At 47.9% G+C, this 25,859-nt stretch overlaps 1 protein-coding gene across 1 annotated transcript in view; it reads left to right on the top strand.

Moving 5' to 3' along the window:
* Positions 1-25,859, top strand: part of SLC39A10 (solute carrier family 39 member 10) — a 273,453-nt gene that overhangs the window by 91,390 nt on the left and 156,204 nt on the right. The window contains exon 3 of the mRNA XM_040440707.1: positions 23,621-23,801. Coding sequence (XP_040296641.1) covers positions 23,621-23,801 — 181 coding nt within the window. The remainder of the gene's footprint in view (positions 1-23,620; positions 23,802-25,859) is intronic.

Here is a 25,859-nt window from a genome sequence, read left to right on the forward strand (position 1 = left end):
GTTCATTCAACTTTGGGTTGCCCCGCAATATAATGGTAAAAAAAAAAAGAAAGAGGATTGAATGAAGTGCCCTGGAGTACAAGAATATAAAAGGCTAGCTCTGGCCACGTGGACAATTTGGAGACCCAGAAGTTGAATTTGGCCGAACCATCAGTCAATACACGTTCCGTATTAGGTGGTGGTGCTGTCGCATGGTGACAAAACTTTTCCACATCTCTGCCATGCTAACCCTGCCCTCAGAGGAGCTGGCCGTGACACAGCTGCGTTGGCGACCTCTTGCTCCTCCTCTGCCTTCGACTTGGGCTTCCACTTGTTCCCCTGTGACATTTGGGAATGCTATCAGTAGTGCGTCTACCAACGTGCGCTTGTACTCGCGCATCTTACTATCATGCTCCAGTGCAGGAAGTAAGGTGGGCATATTGTCTTTGTACCGGAGATCCAGCAGGGTGGCAACCCAGTAGTCCGCACACGTCAAAATGTGGGCAACTCTGCTGTCGTTGCGCAGGCACTGCAGCATGTAGTCGCTCATGTGTGCCAGGCTGCCCAGAGGTAAGGACAAGCTGTCCTCTGTGGGAGGCGTATCGTCATCGTCCTCCGTTTCCCCCCAGCCACGCACCAGTGATGGGCCCGAGCTGCGTTGGATGCCACCCCGCTGTGAACTTGCTTCATCCTCATCCTCCTCCACCTCCTCGTCCTCCTCGTCCTCCAGTAGTGGGCCCTGTCTGGCCACATTTGTACCTGGCCTCTGCTGTTGCAAAAAACCTCCCTCTGAGTCACTTCTAAGAGACTGGCCTGAAAGTGCTAAAAATGACCCCTCTTCCTCCTCCTCCTCCTCCTCCTCCTCCTAGGCCACCTCCTCTTCCATCATCGCCCTAAGTGTTTTCTCAAGGAGACATAGAAGTGGTATTGTAAAGGTGATAACGGCGTCATCGCCACTGGCCATGTTAGCAGAGAATCAGGCTTCATGAAATAGCAGAGAATCAGGCTTCACGTCACCCACCACTGGAACAGGCCATTGTCAGATATTTAGGCCCCGGCACCCAGACAGAGGAGAGAGGTCCCATAGCAGAGAATCAGGCTTCATGTCACCCACCACTGGAACAGGCCAATGTCAGATATTTAGGCCCCGGCACCCAGACAGAGGAGAGAGGTCCCATAGCAGAGAATCAGGCTTCATGTCATAGCAGAGAATCAGGCTTCATGTCACCCACCACTGGAACAGGCCATTGTCAGATATTTAGGCCCCCGGCACCCAGACAGAGGAGAGAGGTCCCATTGCAGAGAATCAGGCTTCATATCACCCACCACTGGAACAGGCCACTGTCAGATATTTAGGCCCCGGCACCCAGACAGAGGAGAGAGGTCCCATTGCAGAGAATCAGGCTTGATGTCACCCACCACTGGAACAGGCCACTGTCAGATATTTAGGCCCCGGCACCAAGACAGAGGAGAGAGGTCCCATAGCAGAGAATCAGGCTTCATGTCATAGCAGAGAATCAGGCTTCACGTCACCCACCACTGGAACAGGCCATTGTCAGATATTTAGGCCCCGGCACCCAGACAGAGGAGAGAGGTCCCATAGCAGAGAATCAGGCTTCATGTCATAGCAGAGAATCAGGCTTCACGTCATCCACCACTGGAACAGGCCATTGTCAGATATTTAGGCCCCGGCACCCAGACAAAGGAGAGAGGTCCCATAGCAGAGAATCAGGCTTCATGTAATAGCAGAGAATCAGGCTTCACGTCACCCACCACTGGAACAGGCCATTGTCAGATATTTAGGCCCCAGCACCCAGACAGAGGAGAGAGGTCCCATTGCAGAGAATCACGCTTCATGTCATAGCAGAGAATCAGGCTTCATGTCACCCACCACTGGAACAGGCCATTGTCAGATATTTAGGCCCCCGGCACCCAGACAGAGGAGAGAGGTCCTATTGCAGAGAATCAGGCTTCATGTCACCCACCACTGGAACAGGCCACTGTTAGATATTTAGGCCCGGCACCCAGACAGAGGAGAGAGGTCCCATTGCAGAGAATCAGGCTTTATGTCACCCACCACTGAAACAGGCCACTGTCAGATATTTAGGCCCCGGCACCCAGACAGAGGAGAGAGGTCCCATTGCAGAGAATCAGGCTTCATGTCACCCACCACTGGAACAGGCCACTGTCAGATATTTAGGCCCCGGCACCCAGACAGAGGAGAGAGGTCCCATAGCAGAGAATCAGGCTTCATGTCATAGCAGAGAATCAGGCTTCACGTCATCCACCACTGGAACAGGCCATTGTCAGAAATTTAGGCCCCGGCACCCAGACAGAGGAGAGAGGTCCCATAGCAGAGAATCAGGCTTCATGTAATAGCAGAGAATCAGGCTTCACGTCACCCACCACTGGAACAGGCCATTGTCAGATATTTAGGCCCCGGCACCCAGACAGAGGAGAGAGGTCCCATTGCAGAGAATCAGGCTTCATGTCATAGCAGAGAATCAGGTTTCATGTCACCCACCACTGGAACAGGCCATTGTCAGATATTTAGGCCCCGACACCCAGACAGAGGAGAGAGGTACCATAGCAGAGAATCAGGCTTCATGTCATAGCAGAGAATCAGGCTTCATGTCACCCACCACTGGAACAGGCCATTGTCAGATATTTAGGCCCCGGCACCCAGACAGAGGAGAGAGGTCCCATTGCAGAGAATCAGGCTTCATGTCACCCACCAATGGAACAGGCCACTGTCAGATATTTAGGCCCCGGCACCCAGACAGAGGAGAGAGTTCCCATTGCAGAGAATCAGGCTGCATGTCACCCACCACTGGAACAGGCCACTGGCAGATATTTAGGCTCCGGCACCCAGACAGAGGAGAGGTTCATTCAACTTTGGGTTGCCCCGCAATATAATGGTAAAAAAAAAAAAAAGAGGATTGAATGAAGTGCCCTGGAGTACAAGAATATAAAAGGCTAGCTCTGGCCACGTGGACAATTTAGAGACCCAGAAGTTGAATTTGGCCGAACCATCAGTCAATACACGTTCCGTATTAGGTGGTGGTGCTGTCGCATGGTGACAAAACTTTTCCACATCTCTGCCATGCTAACCCTGCCCTCAGAGGAGCTGGCCGTGACACAGCTGCGTTGGCGACCTCTTGCTCCTCCTCTGCCTTCGACTTGGGCTTCCACTTGTTCCCCTGTGACATTTGGGAATGCTATCAGTAGTGCGTCTACCAACGTGCGCTTGTACTCGCGCATCTTACTATCATGCTCCAGTGCAGGAAGTAAGGTGGGCACATTGTCTTTGTACCGGGGATCCAGCAGGGTGGCAACCCAGTAGTCCGCACACGTTAAAATGTGGGCAACTCTGCTGTCGTTGCGCAGGCACTGCAGCATGTAGTCGCTCATGTGTGCCAGGCTGCCCAGAGGTAAGGACAAGCTGTCCTCTGTGGGAGGCGTATCGTCATCGTCCTCCGTTTCCCCCCAGCCACGCACCAGTGATGGGCCCGAGCTGCGTTGGATGCCACCCCGCTGTGAACTTGCTTCATCCTCATCCTCCTCCACCTCCTCGTCCTCCTCGTCCTCCAGTAGTGGGCCCTGTCTGGCCACATTTGTACCTGGCCTCTGCTGTTGCAAAAAACCTCCCTCTGAGTCACTTCTAAGAGACTGGCCTGAAAGTGCTAAAAATGACCCCTCTTCCTCCTCCTCCTCCTCCTCCTCCTAGGCCACCTCCTCTTCCATCATCGCCCTAAGTGTTTTCTCAAGGAGACATAGAAGTGGTATTGTAAAGGTGATAACGGCGTCATCGCCACTGGCCATGTTAGTGGAGTACTCGAAACAGCGCAACAGGGCACTCAGTTCTCGCATGGAGGCCCAGTCATTGGTGGTGAAGTGGTGCTGTTCCGCAGTGCGACTGACCCATGCGTGCTGCAGCTGAAACTCCACTATGGCCTGCTGCTGCTCGCACAGTCTGTCCAGCATGTGCAAGGTGGAGTTCCACCTGGTGGGCACGTCGTATATGATGCGTGAGCGGGAAGGCCGAAGTTACGCTGTAACGCAGACAGGCGAGCAGCGGCAGGATGTGAACGCCGGAAGCGCGCACAGACGGCCCGCACTTTATGCAGCAGCTCTGACATGTCGGGGCATGAACTTGTGAATGAACTTCTGCACCACCAAATTCAGCACATGCGCCAGGCAAGGGATGTGCGTCAAACCGGCTAGTCTCAGAGCTGCGACGAGATTTCGCCCATTATCGCACACCACCAGGCCTGGCTTGAGGCTCACCGGCAGCAACCACTCGTCGGTCTGTTGTTTAATACCCCACCACAGCTCCTGCGCGGTGTGGGGCCTGTCCCCCAAACATATGAGTTTCAGAATGGCCTGCTGACGTTTACCCCGGGCTGTGCTGAAGTTGGTGGTGAAGGTGTGTGGCTGACTGGATGAGCAGGTGGAAGAAGAGGAGGAGGAAGCATAGTAGGAGGAGCAGGCTACAGGAGGCAAAGAATGTTGCCCTGCGATCCTTGGCGGCGGAAGGACGTGCGACAAAGAGCTCTCCGCCTGGGGCCCAGCCGCCACTACATTTACCTAGTGTGCAGTTAGGGAGATATAGCGTCCCTGGCCGTGCTTACTGGTCCACGTATCTGTGGTTAGGTGGACCTTGCCACAGATGGCGTTGCGCAGTGCACACTTGATTTTATTGGATACTTGGTTGTGCAGGGAAGGCACGGCTCTGTTGGAGAAGTAGTGGCGGCTGGGAACAACATACTGTGGGACAGCAAGCAACATGAGCTGTTTGAAGCTGTCTGTGTCCACCAGCCTGAATGACAGCATTTCATAGGCCAGTAGTTTAAAAATGCTGGCATTCAGGGCCAGGGATCGAGGGTGGCTAGGTGGGAATTTACTCTTTCTCTCAAATGTTTGTGAGATGGAGAGCTGAACGCTGCCGTGTGACATGGTGGAGATGCTTGGTGACGGAGGTGGTGGTGTTGGTGGTACATCCTCTGTTTGCTGGGCGGCAGGTGCTAACGTTCCTCCAGAGGCGGAGGAAGAGGCCGAGGCAGCAGCAGAAGAGGTAGCAGGGGGAGCCTGAGTGAGTTCCTTGTTTTTAAGGTGTTTACTCCACTGCAGTTCATGCTTTGCATGCAGATGCCTGGTCATGCAGGTTGTGCTAAGGTTCAGAACGTTAATGCCTCGCTTCAGGCTCTGATGGCACAGCGTGCAAACCACTCGGGTCTTGTCGTCAGCACATTGTTTGAAGAACTTCCACTCCAGGGAACTCCTTGAAGCTGCCTTTGGGGTGCTCGGTCTCAGGTGGCGGTGGCCAGTAGCAGGCGAAATCTCTTGGCGGCGGTTGTTCTGCTTTTGCCCACTGCTCCCTCTTTTGCTACGCTGTTGGCTCGGTCTCATCACTGCCTCTTCCTCCGAACTCTGAAAGTCAGTGGCACGACCTTCATTCCATGTGGGGTCTAGGACCTCATCGTCCCCTGCATCGTCTTTCACCCAGTCTTCCTCCCTGACCTCCTGTTCAGTCTGCACACTGCAGAAAGACGCAGCAGTTGGCACCTGTGTTTCATCATCATCAGAGACGTGCTGAGGTGGTATTCCCATGTCCTCATCATCAGGAAACATAAGTGGTTGTGCGTCAGTGCATTCTATGTCTTCCACCGCTGGGGAAGGGCTAGGTGGATGCCATTGAGAAACCCTGCCAGCAGAGTCTTCAAACAGCATAAGAGACTGCTGCATAAGTTGAGGCTCAGACAGTTTCCCTGATATGCATGGGGGTGATGTGACAGACTGATGGGCTTGGTTTTCAGGCGCCATCTGTGCTCTTTCTGCAGAAGACTGGGTGGGAGATAATGTGAACGTGCTGGATCCACTGTCGGCCACCCAATTGACTAATGCCTGTACCTGCTCAGGCCTTACCATCCTTAGAACGACATTGGGCCCCACCAAATATCGCTGTAAATTCTGGCATCTACTGGGACCTGAGGTAGTTGGTACACTAGGACGTGTGGCTGTGGCAGAACGGCCATGTCCTCTCCCAGCACCAGAGGGTCCACTAACACCACCACGACCATGTCCGCGTCCGCGTCCCTTACTAGATGTTTTCCTCATTGTTACCGTTCACCACAATAAGAAAAAAAAAATTTGGCCCAATGTATTGAATTCAAATTCAGGCCTTTTTTTACAGGCACCTAACACTATCTGGCTATCTACTTAGGTACCGTATTACACTAATACAGGCACAGCAGTAACCACAGATTTAGGGAATTGCTAATTTGGGAATTGTATTTCAACCCAGAACAAAAACTGTGCTTTGATGGACACTAATTAACTTGACCAGCCACAGCAGTAACCTCGGATTTAGCTTAATATAAATTGTAGGCCTAGTATTTAGGCCCTGGATGGATGACAGGTATCCCTTTACGGACAGAATTACACTTGGAGATGCACGGTAGTGTGTGAAGTTATTGAGAATGACCCTATCAGCACCTTCAATGTAATATACCCTTTTATGGATAGATTTAAACTTGGCCTGCTACAGCAGAAACCACTGATTTAGGGAATTGCTAATTTGGGAATTGTATTTCAACCCAGAAAAAAATATATCCTTTGCCAGACAGCAGACAGTATTACAATTGGCTAGCCACAGCTGAAACACCAGATTTAGGGTACTGCTATTTTGGCAATTGTATTTCACCTCTCAATAAAATAGCAAGCACAGCCAAGCCCCTGATGTAGGATATAGCAAAAAAAAAACAACACACTATTGATGGTTAAATGGACTTGGTGGCAGCTTGTGCTGGCGCACCACAAGACACAAAATGGCCGCCGATCACCCCAGAAAAAAGTGACAGAAAAACGCTCTGGGCAGCCAAAAAATAGTGAGCAATTAACTAGCAGAAGTTGAATGATACACAGCTGTAGATAGATCACTTCAGTAAGTGTTTTTGATGAGTAAATCCCTGCCTAATCTGGCCCTAACAGCAGCATCTACATCCTATCCCTACACTGATCAGAGCAGAGTGACGTGCGGCGCTACGTGACTCCAGCTTAAATAGAGGCTGGGTCACATGCTGCACTGGCCAATCACAGCCATGCCAATAGTAGGCATGGCTGTGATGGCCTCTTGGGGCAAGTAGTATGACGCTTGTTGATTGGCTGCTTTGCAGCCTTTCAAAAAGCGCCAAGAAAGCGCCGAACACCGAACCCGAACCCGGACTTTTACGTAAATGTTCGGGTTCGGGTCCGTGTCACGAACACCCCAAAATTCGGTACGAACCCGAACTATACAGTTCGGGTTCGCTCATCCCTACCTATGAGTCCTCCTGGCTTATTGACCAGTCATAAGTGAGACCACTGCTTTGCTATTTAATTCAGACCACAGTGAAAAGAAAGGCAGAATTTTAGTACCCTAAATATTGCGTTGGTGTAGCTGCCTGAGGGATTGGTGGGGGTCTGCAAAAAGGAATTTTAACAGAAAAAAATATTTGAGATACACTTTTTCATAATAGACCTAAAGGGAATAGATGAAAGGATGGTTCCACTATTAAAGAACTATGTGGTGCAGGACATACCATGTTTTAAGCGTAGCTATACAGATAAATAATTTTATAGTTCACAATTAGTAATTGATTTTTGGAAAGATATAAGGATTGCTTTATGAAAAGCTAATTTGGATCAACGGACCTTGCATAGGGGTCATCTACTGTCGTTGCATATACAGCAATAAGCAGCATTCAGTAGGTGTGATATTATTTCTCTGATATTTTCCATAGGCTTATTTATAGAATTGAAACTTTATAACAATTAGTGATGAGCGGCAGGGGCAATATTCGAATTCGCGATATTTCGCATATATTTTGTAGAATATTGGTCGAATATTCGCGAATTCAAATATTCGTTATATTCTATTCTTTTTTTTCACCAAAAAATCGGCAAGGTAATTATCGCGTAATATACGAATATTACGCGATCAATACAGGCGTGAGTCAAAAACAAATATATAGCACTATATAATATAATAGTTTTTCGAATATTCGCAATTTTTTCCATCTGAAGTCATGATTCCTCCCTGCTTAAATTGCTTTTGGGCCAATGACTCATTGGCCCACAAGCATAAAGCAGGGAGGAATCATGTGTTCAGATGGAAAAAATGACGAATAATGAAAAACGAATATATAGCACTATATTCTAAATATTCACAAATTCTCGAAGTTGAGATATTCGATATAAAAATGTTCTTTTCGAATATTCGCGCTCAACACTAATAACAATGTATATCTCTTATATATATAAAAATGAGTTTCTGTCTGTCTAGACGTCTGTCTGGACGTTCTTTATGCGCGACCAAGCGACTGGACCGATTTTCACCAAGTTTGGCACACAGGTACATCAGGTGTCCGGGAAGGTTTTAGACTGGGTCTCAGCTCTCTAGGACGTACCGTTTCTGAGATATTCCCAAAAAATGACCCACATTAGACAATACAAGCCTACAAGTCTTTCTCTTCAAATCCCAACTGCCATACACACAGTTTTACTCCAGGTTTCCATAACAACCCAGCCATTTTTCATTACTGCTTAAAAGTTCGGGCACTGTGGAGGTCACTGTTTTTAAAGGGGCGGGCAAGGTGGAGGTCACTGTTATTAAAGGGGCGGGCACTGTGGAGGTCACTGTTATTAAATGGGCGGGCACTGTGGAGGTCACTGTCATTAAAGGGGTGGGCGCTATGAAGGTCCCTGATAAAAGGGGCGGTCACTGTGAAAGTCACTGTTAAAGGGGCGGTCACTGTGAAAGTCACTGTTAAAGGGGTGGTAACTGTTAAAGTCACTGTTAAAGGGGCGGTCACTGTGAAAGTCACTTTTAAAGGGGCGGTCACTGTGAAAGTCACTGTTAAAGGGGCGGTCACTGTTAAAGGGGTGGCCACTGTGAAAGTCACTGTTAAAGGGGCGGTCACTGTTAAAGGGGAGGTCACTGTGAAAGTCACTGTTAAACGGGAGGTCACTGTGAAAGTCACTGTTAAAGGGGCGGTCACTGTGAAAGTCACTGTTAAATGGATGGTCACTGTGAAAGTCACTGTTAAGGGGGTGGTCACTGTGAAATTCACTGTTAAAGGGGTGGTCACTGTGAAAGTCACTGTTAAAGGGGCAGTCACTGTGAAAGTCACTGTTAAAGGGGCGGCCACTGTTAAAGGGGTGGTCACTATGAAAGTCACAGTTAAAGGGGCGGTCACTGTGGTACGTACCGTTTCTGAGATATTCCCCAAAAATTACCCACATTAGCCAATACAAGCCTGCAAGTCTTTCTCTTCAAATCCCAACTGCCATACACACAGTTTTACTCCAGGTTTCCATAACAACCCAGCCATTTTTCTTTACTGCTTAAAGGTGCGGGAACTTTGGAGGTCACTGTTTTTAAAGGGGCGGGCACAGTGGAGGTCACTGTTATTAAAGGGGCGGGCACTGTGGAGGTCACTGTTATTAAATGGGCGGGCGCTATGAAGGTCCCTGATAAAAGGGGCGGTCACTGTGAAAGTCACTGTTAAAGGGGCGGTCACTGTGAAAGTCACTGTTAAAGGGTTGGTCACTGTGAAAGTCACTGTTAAAGGGGGGTCACTGTGAAAGTCACTGTTAAAGGGGCTGTCACTGTGAAAGTCACTGTTAAAGGGGCGGTCACTGTTAAAGGGGTGGCCACTGTGAAAGTCACTGTTAAAGGGGCGGTCACTGTTAAAGGGGAGGTCACTGTGAAAGTCACTGTTAAAGGGGAGGTCACTGTGAAAGTCACTGTTAAAGAGGCGGTCACTGTGAAAGTCACTTTTATAGGGGCGGGCACCGTGGACGTCTCTGTTAAAGGGGTGGGCACTGTGGAAGTCACTGTTAAAGGGGCGGGCACTGTGAAGGTCACTGTTAAAGAGGTGGTCAATGCTAAAGGGGCGGTCACTGTTAAAGGGGCAGGCACTGTGAAGGTCATTGTTAAAGGGGCGGGCACTGTGGAGGTCAATGTTAAAGGGGTGGGCACTGTGGAGGTCACTGTTAAGGGGGCGGTACTGTAGAGGTCACTGTTATGGGAGGTGTGACGCGATGTCACGTCCCCGTCCGGATCTTATTAAAAAATGACTGTCAGTTTAGAAAAAATTAACCACGTCTAATCTGGGAACAGGACGTCCATATATGGTCGTTCCTGTAGCCCTTTGGAGACCACAGACTCTAATCAGTGGGCGGGACACCTTATGTCTGCGCTGAAGGGAAAAGCCATAGAGGCCCTTGTTGGACTACCCTTTGCAGAGAGGGTCAGTTACAAGGCCATCAAAAATGCTATCCTAGCCAAGTACATGCTTACTCCAGAGACTTAACGTTTGAAATTCCGGTCCCTGAGGAGAGGGCCTGAGGATACATTTACGGACTATCTTGGCAAATTGCAGACCATCTTCAAACAGTGGTCTGATCCCCTCACCCAGGAATCCAAGCAGTCCCTGGCTGATCTGATGGTCTGGGAACAGTTTGTCGCCAATTGCCCCCCTGATGTGCAAAAGTATGTCTGTGAGCACAAGCCAAAGAGTGCGCGGGAGGCGGCCGAGTTAGCTGATGAATTCCTCGCTATGCCCAGCACTCGGGCCTCCAAGGACGCTTTGTCACATTTGGGAGGGAACCCTTCCCCTTTTTCCTCCTCACAGCCCTTCCAGCGACCTTTCCAGAGGCCTGCTCAGCGACCTGAAGGAGCCAAGCCAGCCTCAGCGGAGATCCGGACCTGCTACCGGTGCCACAAGCCGGGTCACCTCAGCCTCGAATGCCCAGAGCAGAAGGGAATTCCACAATCATCAACTGGCAGGCCCACCAGCAACCCAACCAGCACATCTGTCCGCAAGCCGCCCGGAGTTTTCCTCGTCGGGAAAGAGATCCAGCGCCCAGCGGACAATATGCAAGTCGTTACCGTGGGTAACCGATGCACCACTGGACTGTTGGACTCGGGAGCCCAGGTAACTTTAGTCCGTCCAGTGATGGTGGACGAAAAGGACCTTATTCCAGGAAGAACCCTCTCGCTCACTGATGTTGGAGGGCCGCTCCCCAAGGTACACCTGGCTCGTGTTTATCTGGACTGGGGTGTCGGGAGTGGAATGAGGGAGGTGGGTGTCATGGCTGACATACCCACGAATGTCCTGCTCGCAACTGATCTGGGCAGGATGCAGGCATGCTATGTGCTGCCTGGTACCACACAGGACTCCTCTGGACTTCTGAGACATTCCAGGGTACCTACCCGAGATGTGAGTGAGGGTCAGGTATCCTGGGGGAATGTACGGGCGGGGGAGGCTGACCTGTGCGGGAGGGAATCTCTGGTGGAGGGAGATTCGGAGACACTTGCGGCAGAGAGCCCACAGGTAATTGGGAAAGTATGTATTGATTCAGGGAACCAGGAAACTGAATGTGGTAATACTTGCAATGTATCTGTGGGTAATGTTGGTGAACCTAATGTAAATGTCGTGTGTAATGATGGGTCTGTTCTGGCGGTCACCCGCAGCGCTTCGAAAACGACAGCTGTCCGGCCGTCCGGGTTGGAGCAGGTAGGAGCCATTGCTCCGGCCTGTTCTGACCCCCCGGACCTCGCAGCTGCAGGCCCCAGACCTCTGTCCATGTTTGCCACAGGACAGTTGTCTGACTCCTGGGGAACCGCTTTTGAACAGGCGTTGCGGAGCGACCCCAGCCTGGTACAACTCAGAAGTGCCGCTGAGAGCCACCCTGCGGAGGGGGCTACGCACATGGTCTTCTGGGAGAATAGTAGGTTGTACCAGGAAGCGGTACTCCCAGGTGGGGGTGGAAGTGATCCGGCCTACAGGCGGATGATTGTACCTATCCAATACCGAGGACAATTGCTGCGTGTGGCGCATGAGATCCCTTTGGCTGGTCACCTGGGGGTTAAAAGGACCAGGTCCCGTTTGTTGTACAACTTCTACTGGCCTGGTATAAGCTCAGACGTAGCGCGGTACTGTCGGTCTTGTGACACCTGTCAGCGTGTCGGCAAGACGGGTGACGTGTCCTGTGCCCCGCTAAATCCTTTGCCCATAATTGAGGAACCTTTCCGGAGAGTAGCTGTGGACATCATTGGTCCCCTCGCTATCCCGAGTAATACGGGCAAACGATTTATACTGACAGTGGTCGATTATGCCACTCGATACCCCGAGGCTGTGGCATTATCCTCCACCCGGGCAGACAAAGTTGCCGATGCCCTGCTGGGGATATTTGCACACGTCGGCTTCCCGGCCGAAATGCTGACCGACCAAGGCCCACAGTTCATGTCTGACCTTATGCAGGGCCTTTGTAGAAAAATACAGGTGGAGCATATTGTGTCCAGTCCATACCATCCGCAAACCAATGGCCTGTGTGAGCGATTCAACGGGACCCTGAAGCAAATGCTGCGCACATTTGTGGAGTCCCAGGGTAGAGATTGGGAACGATATCTGCCCCACCTGCTTTTTGCCTACAGGGAAGTGCCACAGGAGTCCACGGGTTTCTCACCTTTTGAACTCCTGTACGGGAGACGTGTAAGGGGCCCCCTGGACCTCATTAGGGAGTCCTGGGAAGGCCCAGGTGTCAGCCTTGACCAATCTGTGGTTGACTATGTGCTGCGATTCAGGGCTAAGATGGAGTCCCTGGTCAAACAGGTGGCAGAGAACATGGCACAGGCGCAACGTACCCAAAAACGCTGGTACGATCGCCATGCCAGGGAAAGGACCTACCAGGAGGGGGACCAGGTGTACGTGCTGCTTCCCCTGAGACAAAACAAACTTCAGGCTGCATGGGAGGGCCCTTACCCCATACTTCAGTGTAAGGACAGGATCCACTATGTGGTTGACATGAGGGAGAGGGGACACAGAACCTTCCATGTAAACATGCTAAAAATACACAATGAGCGGCCAGCACTTGTCCTGGCAGTATGTAGCATGCCTGAGGGAGAGGAGGTGGACCCTCTAAGAGACCTGCTTGAGGACACTAGGGAGGCCGGGGCTGGGTGGAGTATCAATCCTTATATTTCACCTACTCAGAGCAGCCAGCTCTGGGAGGTACTGGCAGAATACGCCAGCACCTTCTCCGGCAGGCCAGGGAAGACCCACCTCACGACCCACCACGTGGACACAGGCACACATCCCCCAATCAGACAGTGGTCTTATCGGGTCTCGGACCAGGTAAGAACTGACATGAAAAGGGAAATTGAGGAGATGCTGGGATTGGAAGTTATCCAGAAATCCTGCAGTGCCTGGGCCTCACCGGTGGTTCTGGTCCCTAAGAAAGATAAGACTACCCGATTCTGTGTGGACTACAGGAAACTCAATGCCATCACAGTCTCTGACACGTACCCCATGCCCAGGATCGATGACTTGCTAGATAGACTGGCCAGCGCCAGCTATCTGACAATTATGGATCTTAGCCGAGGGTACTGGCAGATTCCCCTGACGCCGGAGGCTCGGGAACGTTCAGCCTTCATCACCCCGTTTGGCCTGTATGAATCCACCGTGATGCCATTTGGGATGAAGAATGCCCCTGCCACGTTTCAGAGGCTGGTGAACGGACTCCTAGAGGGACAGGAGGAGTTTGCTGTCGCCTATTTAGATGATATAGCGGTATTCAGCAACACCTGGAAGGAGCACCTAGTGCACCTGTCATGTGTGCTGGATAGCCTGCGGAGGGCTGGGCTGACTGTTAAACCGAGCAAGTGTCAGCTGGGAATGACAGAAGTCCAGTACCTGGGACATAGGGTGGGGAGCGGGAAGTTGAGTCCTGACACGGGTAAGATAGAAGCCATCACCCACTGGCCCACCCCCCAAACCAAGAAGCAGGTGCAATCTTTTCTGGGCACGGCAGGTTATTACCGCAAGTTTGTCCAGGGTTACAGCACCCTCGCGAAACCTCTGACTGACCTTACCAAAAAAAAATTGCCGAAGTTGGTGGCTTGGACACCAGACTGTGAGCAGGCCTTCCAGGCTCTGAAAAATGCCCTAAGTAGTGCCCCTGTATTGCAGGCCCCCGACTTCAAGTGCAGTTTCGTGGTCCAGACCGACGCCTCGGACTTTGGCCTAGGTGCCGTTCTGAGCCAACTAGATCAGGCCGGGGAGGAGCACCCTGTCCTATACCTGAGCAGGAAGTTACTACCCCAGGAGGTGGCCTACGCCACCATCGAGAAAGAGTGCCTAGCCATAGTTCGGGCCTTGAGGAAACTCCAGCCGTACCTGTACGGCCGGAAGTTCACCGTGATCACGGAACACAATCCCTTGCACTGGTCGAATCATGTCTCTGGGGAGAATGGCAAACTGCTGCGTTGGAGTCTAGCTCTCCAGCAACACGATTTCACCATACAGCATCGGAAAGGCTCCTTGCACGCGAACGCGGATGGACTGTCTCGGCAAGGAGGTGAACCACTCACCTTAGAGGAGGTGGGCGTGGCCGCGACGGGCAGGATCGATTGATCCCGCCCTTGCTGCCATCAAAGGGGGGAGGTGTGACGCGATGTCACGTCCCCGTCCGGATCTTATTAAAAAATGACTGTCAGTTTAGAAAAAATTAACCACGTCTAATCTGGGAACGGGACGTCCATATATGGTCATTCCTGTAGCCCTTTGGAGACCACAGACTCTAACCACCCCCTGCTGAGATCACCTCACACCTTGGAAAGCTTCTAAGGACAGACCCCAGCCCATGCGTCTCCTGCCCACCTTGAAACCATGAAAGCTAAACACATGCTAGTTGGCCCTTCCTTGCAGCCTGCTCAATTTAAAATAAAAAGTAGAGTCTCTGTATAGGATATTAGTCTCCTCAAGCGCTGCAAATCCTAGGACAAAGTGGGTGAAAAATCCATGAAATAGTGATAAGGAGAAGGATTGCGCTGCAAGGGGAGATTCTTTTCTGTTATTTCTTTCCCCTTATAAACGTAGCAGTCTTGGGTTAAAAGGACCACATGCAAACGATAACTTTCAATAATGGTATGGAAATCTGAAATGCAGTAAGAGAATGCACTATGGTGTAGTATGCTTGGAACACCTGTCGCATCGGGTGAATGCAATACACTCACAAGACTCCACTTGTGAGACGCATGGAAAGAGACCTCATGGATGTCTTCAGCAGAAAAGCTCTGTCGATGGAACAGGCATGAATCAGGAGACGTCGATTCAGGAGATCTTGATTAAAACCGTAATCCAGACAGTGAGGTACCTCTTCCAAAAGATTTCACCCAACTCGCACTTCCAAGGATCTCAAAGGAAGGAGGGTCTAAAAATAGTGAAGTACGTACCAATATTTAAGATAAAAATGGTTTAATATACTCACAAAAGTACAGAAATAAAACGTATTAAGAACAATCTATGCTGCCCGACCCGGGTTTCGCCGTGATGCTTCGTCTGGGGCGTTAATTACTAAGTGGAAACACTGTGTGCTCAATTTACACATCAGAAGCAGAGATAGCTGGGAGGGGGGAGCGCATAGGAGAGACATGTGAACCGTGCTCTGAGAACCCCAAAAAGCATATTGGGGCTATATGGAATTATGACCCAAAAATGTAGGTACCCTCAAAGTGCACCTCTCACCCAGAGGAACCAGGAGAGTCCAAACTTGGCAGCTCTGGGGTCTTCCCAGACTGGGAAATGGGTTACTAGTCACCTGGAGGGGAGAGAGGTGGGGTGTCACCCATAGAATCGTTCATAAACTCATGGGGGACCCCGCACAAGTGCCCGGTTTTTCATATTTATTACGCCGGCAAAGTTATGGGCCACTTTTGTAAAATTAGGGAAAAGTGGCCTGGCCAGCAGCAGGGAGGGGCGAACAAGCCCTCCCAAACCCTCCTTCAGGAACACCCACCGTGCAGCCCTTGGCCAGCGATTGGCTGGGCCAACCCCCCTTACCCTCCCACAGAATGGGGCATAAAGGTCAGTGCGCAATGGGAGAGGAGAGCTTTTTGCCCTGTGGTCACATCGCCGATAGGCTGTCCGTTGGAACGTAAGTTTGTGCCTGGATTTTGCATAGGCAAAATCCAAGATAGTATTTCTCTTTTTATCCCTGTTTATTTTCCACATGATTCCAGCTTGCTATTGCAATATTTTTCTGTAAATTTTTGTATGCATTGTTTGTTTCACTTCTGTGTTACTTATAATAAAATATATTTTCATATCTTTTAAATTGTCTCTCTCTTATTGCTCTAAGCCCCAATGCAACAAAGTACTCGTACGCCCTGAAGAGACCTACCTGTTTTATAGTAGACTGATATTAGAGACATAACTGTTTTATGACTCGATTGGGTTAGCTTGTAGCGTGATAGTGGGGCTGATCTGTGAGTGGTCCGAACCCCTATCCCTACAATTATAGAGTCGTTCACTCACGAACGTGGTGGCAGCAGAAAATTAGGAGGGGGGCAGGATTGACTGTTTGGGTAATTCTGAATCTCCCCCCTGTCGCGGTCCACCCTCGGTTGGGCTTTTCTCCACGCTGGGGCGTCCTGGCGGTCAGACAAACGGGGGTGGTCGTGACAGCGGAAACTGTCCATATCTTTTTACGACACATGGAAACATAAAATTAAATAGATGAAATATACCCGTGCGAAGCCAGGTCCTTCTTCTAGTTTCATATAAAAATGCAATCAAAAGCCACAAAGGCATTAATATATGTCTGGTGTTTTTATAGGCAAAAAGCTATGTGGCTGGTAACTGGCTCATGCAGTGTTTTATCTACTCCCCTATTTTGCTTTTACCTTTTGTGTCACCCCTATCTCCTCATAAGTGTAGATTGTAAAATCTTGCAAACAGGGCCCTTAATCTCTTGTTTGAATTGTTGATTTGTTTGCTGCTATATAATGTTTGATTCTGTTTCTAAATTAATCCTCTAATTGTAAAGCACTGCGGAATATGTTTAAATAAAGATTATAAATTAAATAAAGATTATAATTAAGTTACCTTATAGAAACTAGTGCAAGGAATAAGGGTACTTTCACACTTGCGGAAGAGAGATCCGGCAAGCAGTTCCGTCGCCGGAACTACCTGCCGGATCAGGCAAAACGTATGCCAACTGATGGCATTAGTAAGACTGATCAGGATCCTGATCAGTCTTAAAAATGCCCGATCAGTCGAAAAAATGCATTGAAATGTCAGATCCGTCTTTCCGGTGTCATCCGGCAAAAACGGATCCGGCATTTATTTTTTTCACCTCTTTTTCAGTCTGCGCATGCGCAGACCGGAAAGACGGATCCGGCATTCCGGTATTCTGAATGCCGGATCCGGCACTAATACATTCCTCATAGACCAGAGGTCCCCAACTTTTTTTGCACCAAGGACCGGTTTCATGCAAGACAATTTTCCCAGGGACTGGGGGGTGGGGGCTAGGGGGGTCCTGGTCGGCACTGACTGATTCACAAACATAACAAAACACAGGGTGCATATTAAAATATATAACACTATGTATGAGGCGGCTGGGACCAAGGTTATATTGCATGGGGCCACAAAGACATTATACTGTACAAGGCGGCTGGGGACAAGGTGACATTATACTGCATGGGGCAACAATCCCCCCCCCCCCCCCATACAATATCTATTCAGTGTCTGCATGGCATAAATAGCTGAGGGCTTGCTGGGCTTTGTAGTGCACTTAAGGCCATAGGTTGTTGCTTAAACTAACTTATTGTATGATGCAAACACAAAGCATCACCTATCTCAGGCAGTTACAGTGACAACCCCACACAGCACACAGGGTGATGCACTGCAGGTAGTCACCAGCCTGAGTAATGTACAGCAAGCCACACTAACCTGAAAACACTGCACTTCCGACTGCGCTAATCCCCGCCTCCAATCCATTTATAGCCAATCAGCATTTGACTTACCACTAACCAATCATCGGGCCTGTTATAGTTGCTCTCACATCAGGTGTACATGAAAGAAGCACTGGGATTGGCTGGGAGCAGCTGCCTGAGGGATTGTCATACTGGTATGGAGATTGCCAGCGTCTGCATTTCTCCTTGTCTGTATTGCCCTGGCCCGGCATCATCCAGGGCCTGGTCCTGGGCCTCGAACCGGTGGTTGGGGACCACTGTCATAGACTATAATGGGGTCTGTTAGGTTTCCGCTCAGAGGAAGATTTTTGAAGCGGAGACAAAAGTTGTGCACGCAGGACTTTTGTCTCCACATCAAAAATCTTCCTCTGAGTGGAAACCTAACGGACCCCATTATACTCTATGGGGCCCAAGGGCTCCATTCGGCTCAGTTATGTGCCGAATGCATCCTTTCCATTTTTCAGCTCCTACAACGGAGCAGGAGAACGGAAAGGCTGAACGATGAGAACTCAGCCTAACACACAGCAGATTTTGTGGAGCAAAATTCTGCAACTGAAAATCAGTTCCATTCACCTTAGGCCTCATGCACACGAACACTCTTTTGGTCAGTATCCGAGCCGCATTTTTTGCGGCTCGGATGTGGACCCATTCACTTTTATGGAGCTCTGTTCTGTGGCCCCGCAAAAAAATAGAACATGATCTATTCTTGTCTATTTTGCAGACAAGAATAGGCATTTCTATTATGGGCGCCCGTTCCGCAAAACACAGCACAGTCGTGTGCATGAGGCCTCAACGGGGCTTGCAGAAATCAATGTGCTTGCTGCCACATTCAAATGAATGGAACTGATTTTCAGTTGCCGAATTTTCTGCCACAATATCTGCCACGTGTGAAAGCACCCTAAGAGAAGCAATTGCCAGTACCTTCCAATCAGGTTGCTGTTTTCATTTTCAACATCACATTCAGTTACTTTGACTTGAAATTTAAAGAATCCTTTGTGCCAGTTTTTTTTAAAAAGCAATTGTATGTATTGGAATGAGATGGATGAGAAATAAGGAATGTTTCTTTTTTTACACAAGAAAACAGCAGACAGGCATTGCATATAGAAAGGTGTGAATTGGCCCTAAACTATACTGTGCCTACCAGTGCTAGTGTTCCCTCTAGGCTGCACGGGTGCGCGGCCGCGCAGAAATTATTGTGCCCCTGCTCACAAGTTTATATTGTCTGCTCAGTGCGCCACTCACCCTGCTGGCAAAATGCACATGATGACTTACATTACGTCCTCGTTCTGTGTGCGGCTCAGCGGGGCGCCGCCTACCCCATATTGCCGCGCTACTGCTGCCTCCCTCTACTTTTTCCAACCGGAAGAGGAGGACTGAGCACACAGCAGCAGGGCGAGGTAACGTGGAGGCGGCGTAGGGCGGCACCATCTTAGAGGCAAGAGTGATGTCTGGACTTTCTCTCTCCCATCCCTGACTCAGCTCAGCAGCTCAGTGATTGGGGTTTTACCCTGTGTCAGGCTGGAGGCTGGATGGTAATTAGCACCACACTGTTTGGGGTAGGCTTGATTTTTTGCTAGTTCCTCACATATGATTTGGGGTCACTTACATGTGTTTTATCCTAATGAGAAAGATTTCAAAATCAGGATTTTGAGAAGGGGCAGTGGGATAGCAGAGCAGGGAGAGGCTGGTGCTGCTACTGGAGGGCTCATATCATGGGGGAGATCATGGCACCAAGGCTGATGGAGCAGGAGCTGGACAGGTTGGTCATTGGTTCAGTACCAGGCTGGTGGGGGCTCAGCTTACAGGGAACACTGCCCACCATACTGCCCACAGAGCCTTTAACGTCCTGACGTTAGCTAGTGTCAGGACGTTCCTGCGCGGCACTCCAAGTTGGCCCCACCTCCTTCCTCATGCCTCACTGCTGCTACTGGAAGAGGAGAACATGTGCAGCACTGCAATAGATGGGAAAAGAAGAGGGGACGGCATCTTCTTAGACCTAGCCCCCCAGACAACCTCCAAAGTGTTAGTGGCGTGTGAGATCCCCAAGGGCCAAGCCAAGTAATTGTAAGTATTCATGGGGAGTATGTTTCATGTCAGAGCATGCATAGACTGTGCCGCACAATATACAGTATACCTCTACACTGTGTAGGGGTTATACTGTATATTGTACAGCATGGCGCAGGGGTTATATTGTCCGGCATGGTGTAACCTCCATACATTTGCTGTACAGTATACATTATAATTCCTATAATCCATACACCATGCCGTACAATATACAGTGAGGAACAGAAGTATTTGAACACCCTGCGATTTTGCAAGTTCTCCCTCTTAGAAATCATGGAGGGGTCTGAAATTCACATTGTAGGTGCATTCCCACTCTGAAAGACAAAATAAAAAAAATAAGGTTTTTCCACCTTTAATGTGAACTATAAACTGTACCACTCAATTGAAAAACAAACTGAAATCTTTTAGGTGGAGGGGAGGGAAGAAAACATGTGCACACCCTCTTATAACTGGGGATGTAGCTGTGTTCAGAATAAAGCAATCACATTCAAAATAATGTTAAATAGGAGTCAGCATACACCTGCCATCATTTAAAGTGCCTCTGATTAACCCCAAATAAAGTTCAGCTGCTCTAGTTGGTCTTTCCTGAACTTTTCTTAGTCGCATCCCACAGCAAAAGCCATGGTCCACAGACAGCTTTCAAAGCATCAGAGGGATCTCATTGTTAAAAGGTATCAGTCAGGAGAAGGGTACAAAAGAATTTCTAAGGCATTAGATATACCATGGAACACAGTGAAGACAGTCTTCATCAAGTGGAGAAAATATGGCACAACAGTGACATTACCAAGAACTGGATGTCCCTCCAAAATTGATGAAAAGATGAGAAGAAAACTGGTCTGGGAGGCTACCAAGAGGCCTACAGCAACATTAAAGGAGCTGCAGGAATATCTGGAAAGTACTGGCTGTGTGGTACATGTGACAACAATCTTCATTATTCTTCATATGTCTGGGCTTTGGGGTAGAGTGGCAAGACAAAAGCCTTTTCCTATGAAGAAACATCCAAGCCAGGCTACATTTTGCAAAAACACATCTGAACTCTCCCAAAAGCATGTGGGAAAAGGTGTTATGGTCTGATGAAACCAAGGTTGAACTTTTTGGTCATAATTCCAAAAGATATGTATGGCCCAAAAACAACACTGCACGTCACCAAAAGAACACAATACCCACAGTGAAGCATGGTGGTGGCAGCATCATGCTTTGGGGCTGTTTTTCTTCAGTTGGAACTAGGGCCTTAAAGCTAGAGCGAATTATGAACAGTTCCAAATACCAGTCAATATTGACACAAAACCTTCAGGCTTCTGCTAGAAAGCTGAACATGAAGAGGAACTTCATCTTTCAGCATGACTGGAGCATGGCTTCACCAGAGGAAGATTAAAGTTTTAGAATGGCCCAGCCAGAGCCCAGACCTGAATCCGATTGAAAATCTGTGGGGTGATCTGAAGAGGGCTGTGCACAGGAGATGCCCTCGCAATCTGACAGATTTGGAGTGTTTTTGCAAAGAAGAGTGGGCAAATCTTGCCAAGTCAAAATGTGCCATGCTAATAGACTCATACCGAAAAAGTGCTGTAATAAAATCAAAAGGTGCTTCAACAAAGTATTAGTTTAAGGGTCTGCACACTTATGCAACCATATTATTTTATTTTTATATTTTTTCTTCCCTCTACCTAAAAGATTTCAGTTTATTTTTCAATTGAGTTGTACAGTTTATAGGTCACATTAAAGGTGGAAAAAGTTCTTAAATTATAACTTTGTCTCATTTTTTTACATCACAGAAACCTGACATTTTAACAGGGGTGTGTAGACTTTTTATATCCACTGTATTTGAACAGCTGAGAAAATCAGTGTTAATATTTGGTACAGAAGCCTTTGTTTGCAATTACAAAGGTCAAATGTTTCCTGTAGTTCTTGACCAGGTTTGTACACACACTGCAACAGGGAATTTGGGCCACTCCTCCACACAGATCTCCTCTAGATCTGTTAGGTTTTGGGGCTGTCGTTGAGCAACACTGAGTTTCAGCTCCCTCCAAAGATGTTCTATTGGATTTTGGTCTGGAGACTGGCTAGGCCACTCCAGAACCTTGATATGCTTCTTATGGAGCCACTCCTTGGTTATCCTGGCTGTGTGCTTCGGGTCGTTGTCATGTTGGAAGACCCAGCCACGACCCATCTTCAATGCTCTGACTGAGGGAAGGAGGTTGTTGCTCAAAATCTCACAATAAATGGCCCCATTCGTCTTCTCCTTAATACAGTACAGTCGTCCTGTCCCCTTTACAGAAAAGCACCCCCAAAGCATGATGTTACCACCCCCATGCTTCACAGTAGGGATGGTGTTCTTGGGATGCAACTCATCCTTCTTTTTCCTCCAAACACGACGAGTGAAGTTTAGACCAAAAAGTTCTACTTTGGTCTCATCTGACCACATGACTTTCTCCCATGCCTCCTCTGGATCATCCAGATGGTCATTGGCAAACTTCAGACGGCCTGGACATGTGATGACTTGAGCAGGAGAACCTTCCGTGCAATGCATGATTTGAAACCATGACTGCGTAGTGTTCTACCGACAGTGACCTTTAAACTCTGGTCCCAGCTCTCTTCATGTCATTGACCAGCTCCTCCCTTGTAGTTATGGGCTGATTCCTCACCTTTCTTATCATCAGTGATACCCCAGAAGGTGAGATCTTGCATGTAGCCCCAGTCCAAGGGAGACTGACAGTCGTCTTTAGCCTCTTCCATTTTCTAACAATTGCTCCAACAGTTGATCTATTTTCACCAAGCTGCTTGGCAATTGCCCCATAGCCCTTTCCAGCCTTGTGGAGGTCCACAATTTTGTCTCTGGTGTCTTTTGACAGCTCTTTGGTCTTGCCCATGGTATTAGTTGGCATCTGACTGACTGTGGGGTGGACAGGTGTCTTTAAAGAGCTCAGACAGGTGCTACTAAGTTAGATTAATGAGTGGAGAAGAGGTGGACTTTTTAAAGGCACAGTAACAGGTCTTTTAGAGCCATAATTCTTGCTGTTTCTCAGGTGTTCAAATACTTATGTTCAGCAGTGCAAGACAAATAAATTCTTTAAAAATCATACAATGTGATTTCCTAAAAAAAAAAAATGTTTAATTCTGTCTCTCAGAGTGGGAATGCACCTACAATGTGAATTTCAGACCCCTCCATGATTTCTAAGTGGGAGAATCGCAGGGTGTTCAAATACTTCTGTTCCTCACTGTAGTGCATTAACCGTGCCGTACAATATACAGTATAACACCTACACTGTGGGCTTATGCTATATATTGTATTGTATGGTGTATGGATTATAATGTACTGTATACAGTTTGGCATGGTGTATGGATTATAATGTATATTGTACAACATGGTGTATGGATTATAATGTATACTGTTTGGCATGGTGTATGAAATATAATTTATATTGTACGGCATGGTGCAGGGATTATAATGTATATTATACAGCATGGTGCAGGGATTATACTGCATATTGTATGGCATGGTGCAGGGATTATAATGTATATTGTACAGCAAGGTGCAGGGATTATAATGTATACTGTACAGCATGGTGTATGGATTATTTTGTATATTATACAGCATGGTGCAGGGATTAGAATGTATTCTGTACAGCATGGTGTAGGGATTATACTTGGATGATGCTGTGCCTAGCTCTGAGGCGACCCCGCTCAGCAGCTGCCAAGTCTTAGAGGGAACACTGACCAGTGCATGTCAAAGGTCACCATATTGGTTATAATTTTTTATTCTCTTTTTTTCCCTTCCAGTGTTTAAATGTTACTCAGCTCCTCAGTTACTATGGGCTAAATGTCAACTCTCCAATTTCTCCTGACCAGTTTGCTTATCTGTGCCCTGCACTGTTGTATCAGATTGACAGTAGGTTTTGCATTAAGCATTTTACTGAATTAGAAGTAGAGACTTTGCAAGTAAGAGAAGGAGCAGCATCTGGTAAGTAATCCCTGTTTTTTGTGACCCTTCTATTTGTAGTCTTGTATAATTGATGGGTTAGAAGTCCAAATTGATAAATAAGTTACTGCAAATTAATTGTTTTATCAAGTGCTAAAATGAATAAAATTTGCTAACGGTGCATTCACAGGACCATATGTATTTTGCAGTCCGCGAAACGCGATCCACAAAAAATACAGATTATATCCATGTTGCATCCTTTTTTTGAGGACCCATTGTAACAATGCCTATTCTTTTTCGCAAAATGGAACAAAGACTGCAAAACCGACATATGGATGTGGACAGCAATGGGCTAGTATGCAATCCCCAAAAAAAGGACCTCGAAAGCAGACTAAACATACGGTTGTGTGAATGGGACCTAATACGCAACCACAGTGGAAAACAAGACAGTCATAATCAGAACTTTTGTTATGTACAATTAATTCAGAGGACAATTAAGCCTGAACAAACTTTCTCTATAGCAGGGACCAGCAACCTTCTGCACTGCAGCTGAAGTGAAACTACAACTCCCAGCATGCTAATTTCACTTCTGTGAGAGTTCAGAGAACAGCCATGCAAGTGTGCATGATGTGAGATGTAGTTTCACAACACCTGGAGTGCCGGAGGTTGCTGAACCCTGCTCTATAGCCTTTATAGGTAATCTTGACTATAACATTACCTTACAGCTAGAGTTTAACCCCTTAGGGACCCATGACGTACCGGTACGGCATGGTTCCCGAGTCCTTAAGGACCCATGACGTACCAGTACGTCATCTATAGTTCCGATCACCGCCGCGCGGCGGACGGTGATTGGAAGCCGATGCCTGCTCAAATCATTGAGCAGGCACCTCGGCTAAATGCCTGCTCAATGCGGTTTGCAGCTTTTACCTGATGCGGCGGCTGTGGTCGGTGGTGCCATCGGGTCCCCATGGGGCTGTGGGGGGGACCCAATGGCATGGAAGGCAGCGCAATGCTTTCTTGAGGCATCGCGCTGCGTTCCAGTGAAGAGCCTGTGAGATCCAGCCCCCTGGATCTCACAGGCCGGAAGCTGTATGAGTAATACACACAGTATTACTCATACAGGCAATGCATTCCAATACAGAAGTATTGGAATGCATTGTAACGGATTAGACCCCCAAAGTGGGACAAAAAATAAAGTGAAAAAAATAGTTTTTCCCCCCAAAAATTAAGTTTCAAGTAAAAATAAACCAAAATGTAATTTTCCCCAAATAAAGTTAAAAAAAATTGGTAAAAAATAGGGGGGAAAAAAAGTATACATATTAGGTATCGCCGCGTCCGTATCGACCGGCTTTATAAAAATATCACATGACCTAACCCCTCAGATTAACACCATAAAAAAGAAAGAATAAAAACTGTGCTAAATAAACAATTTTTTTGTCACCTTACATCACAAAAAGTACAACAGCAAGCGATCAAAAAGGCATTTGCCCACCAAAATAGTACCAATCTAACCTCATCCCGCAAAAAATTAGCCCCTACCTGAGACAATCGCCCAAAAAATAAAAAAAACTATGGCTCAGAATATGGAGACACTAAAACATCATTTTTTGTTTTAAAAAAGCTGTTATTGTGTAAAACTTACATAAATAAAAAAAAGTATACATATTTGGTATCGCCGCGTTAGTATCGACCGGCTCTATAAAAATATCACATGACCTAACCCCTCAGATGAACACCGTAAAAAATAAAAAATTAAAACTGTGCTAAATAAACAATTTTTTGTCACCTTACATCACAAAAAGTGTAATAGCAAGCAATCAAAAAGTCATATGCAGCCCAAAATAGTGCCAATAAAACCGTCATCTCATCCCGCAAAAAATTAGACCTACCTAAGATAATCGCCCAAAAACTGAAAAAACTATGGCTCTCAGAATATGGAGACACTAAAACATGATTTTTTTTTTTGTTTCAAAAATGATATTACTGTGTAAAACTTACATAAATTAAAAAAAAAGTATACATATTATGTATCGCCGCATCCATATCGACCGGCTCTATAAAAATATCACATGATCTAACCCCTCAGATGAACACCGTAAA

This window comes from Bufo bufo, chromosome 7 (assembly GCF_905171765.1).
Source record: "Bufo bufo chromosome 7, aBufBuf1.1, whole genome shotgun sequence".
Classification (NCBI taxonomy): Eukaryota; Metazoa; Chordata; class Amphibia; order Anura; family Bufonidae; genus Bufo; species Bufo bufo.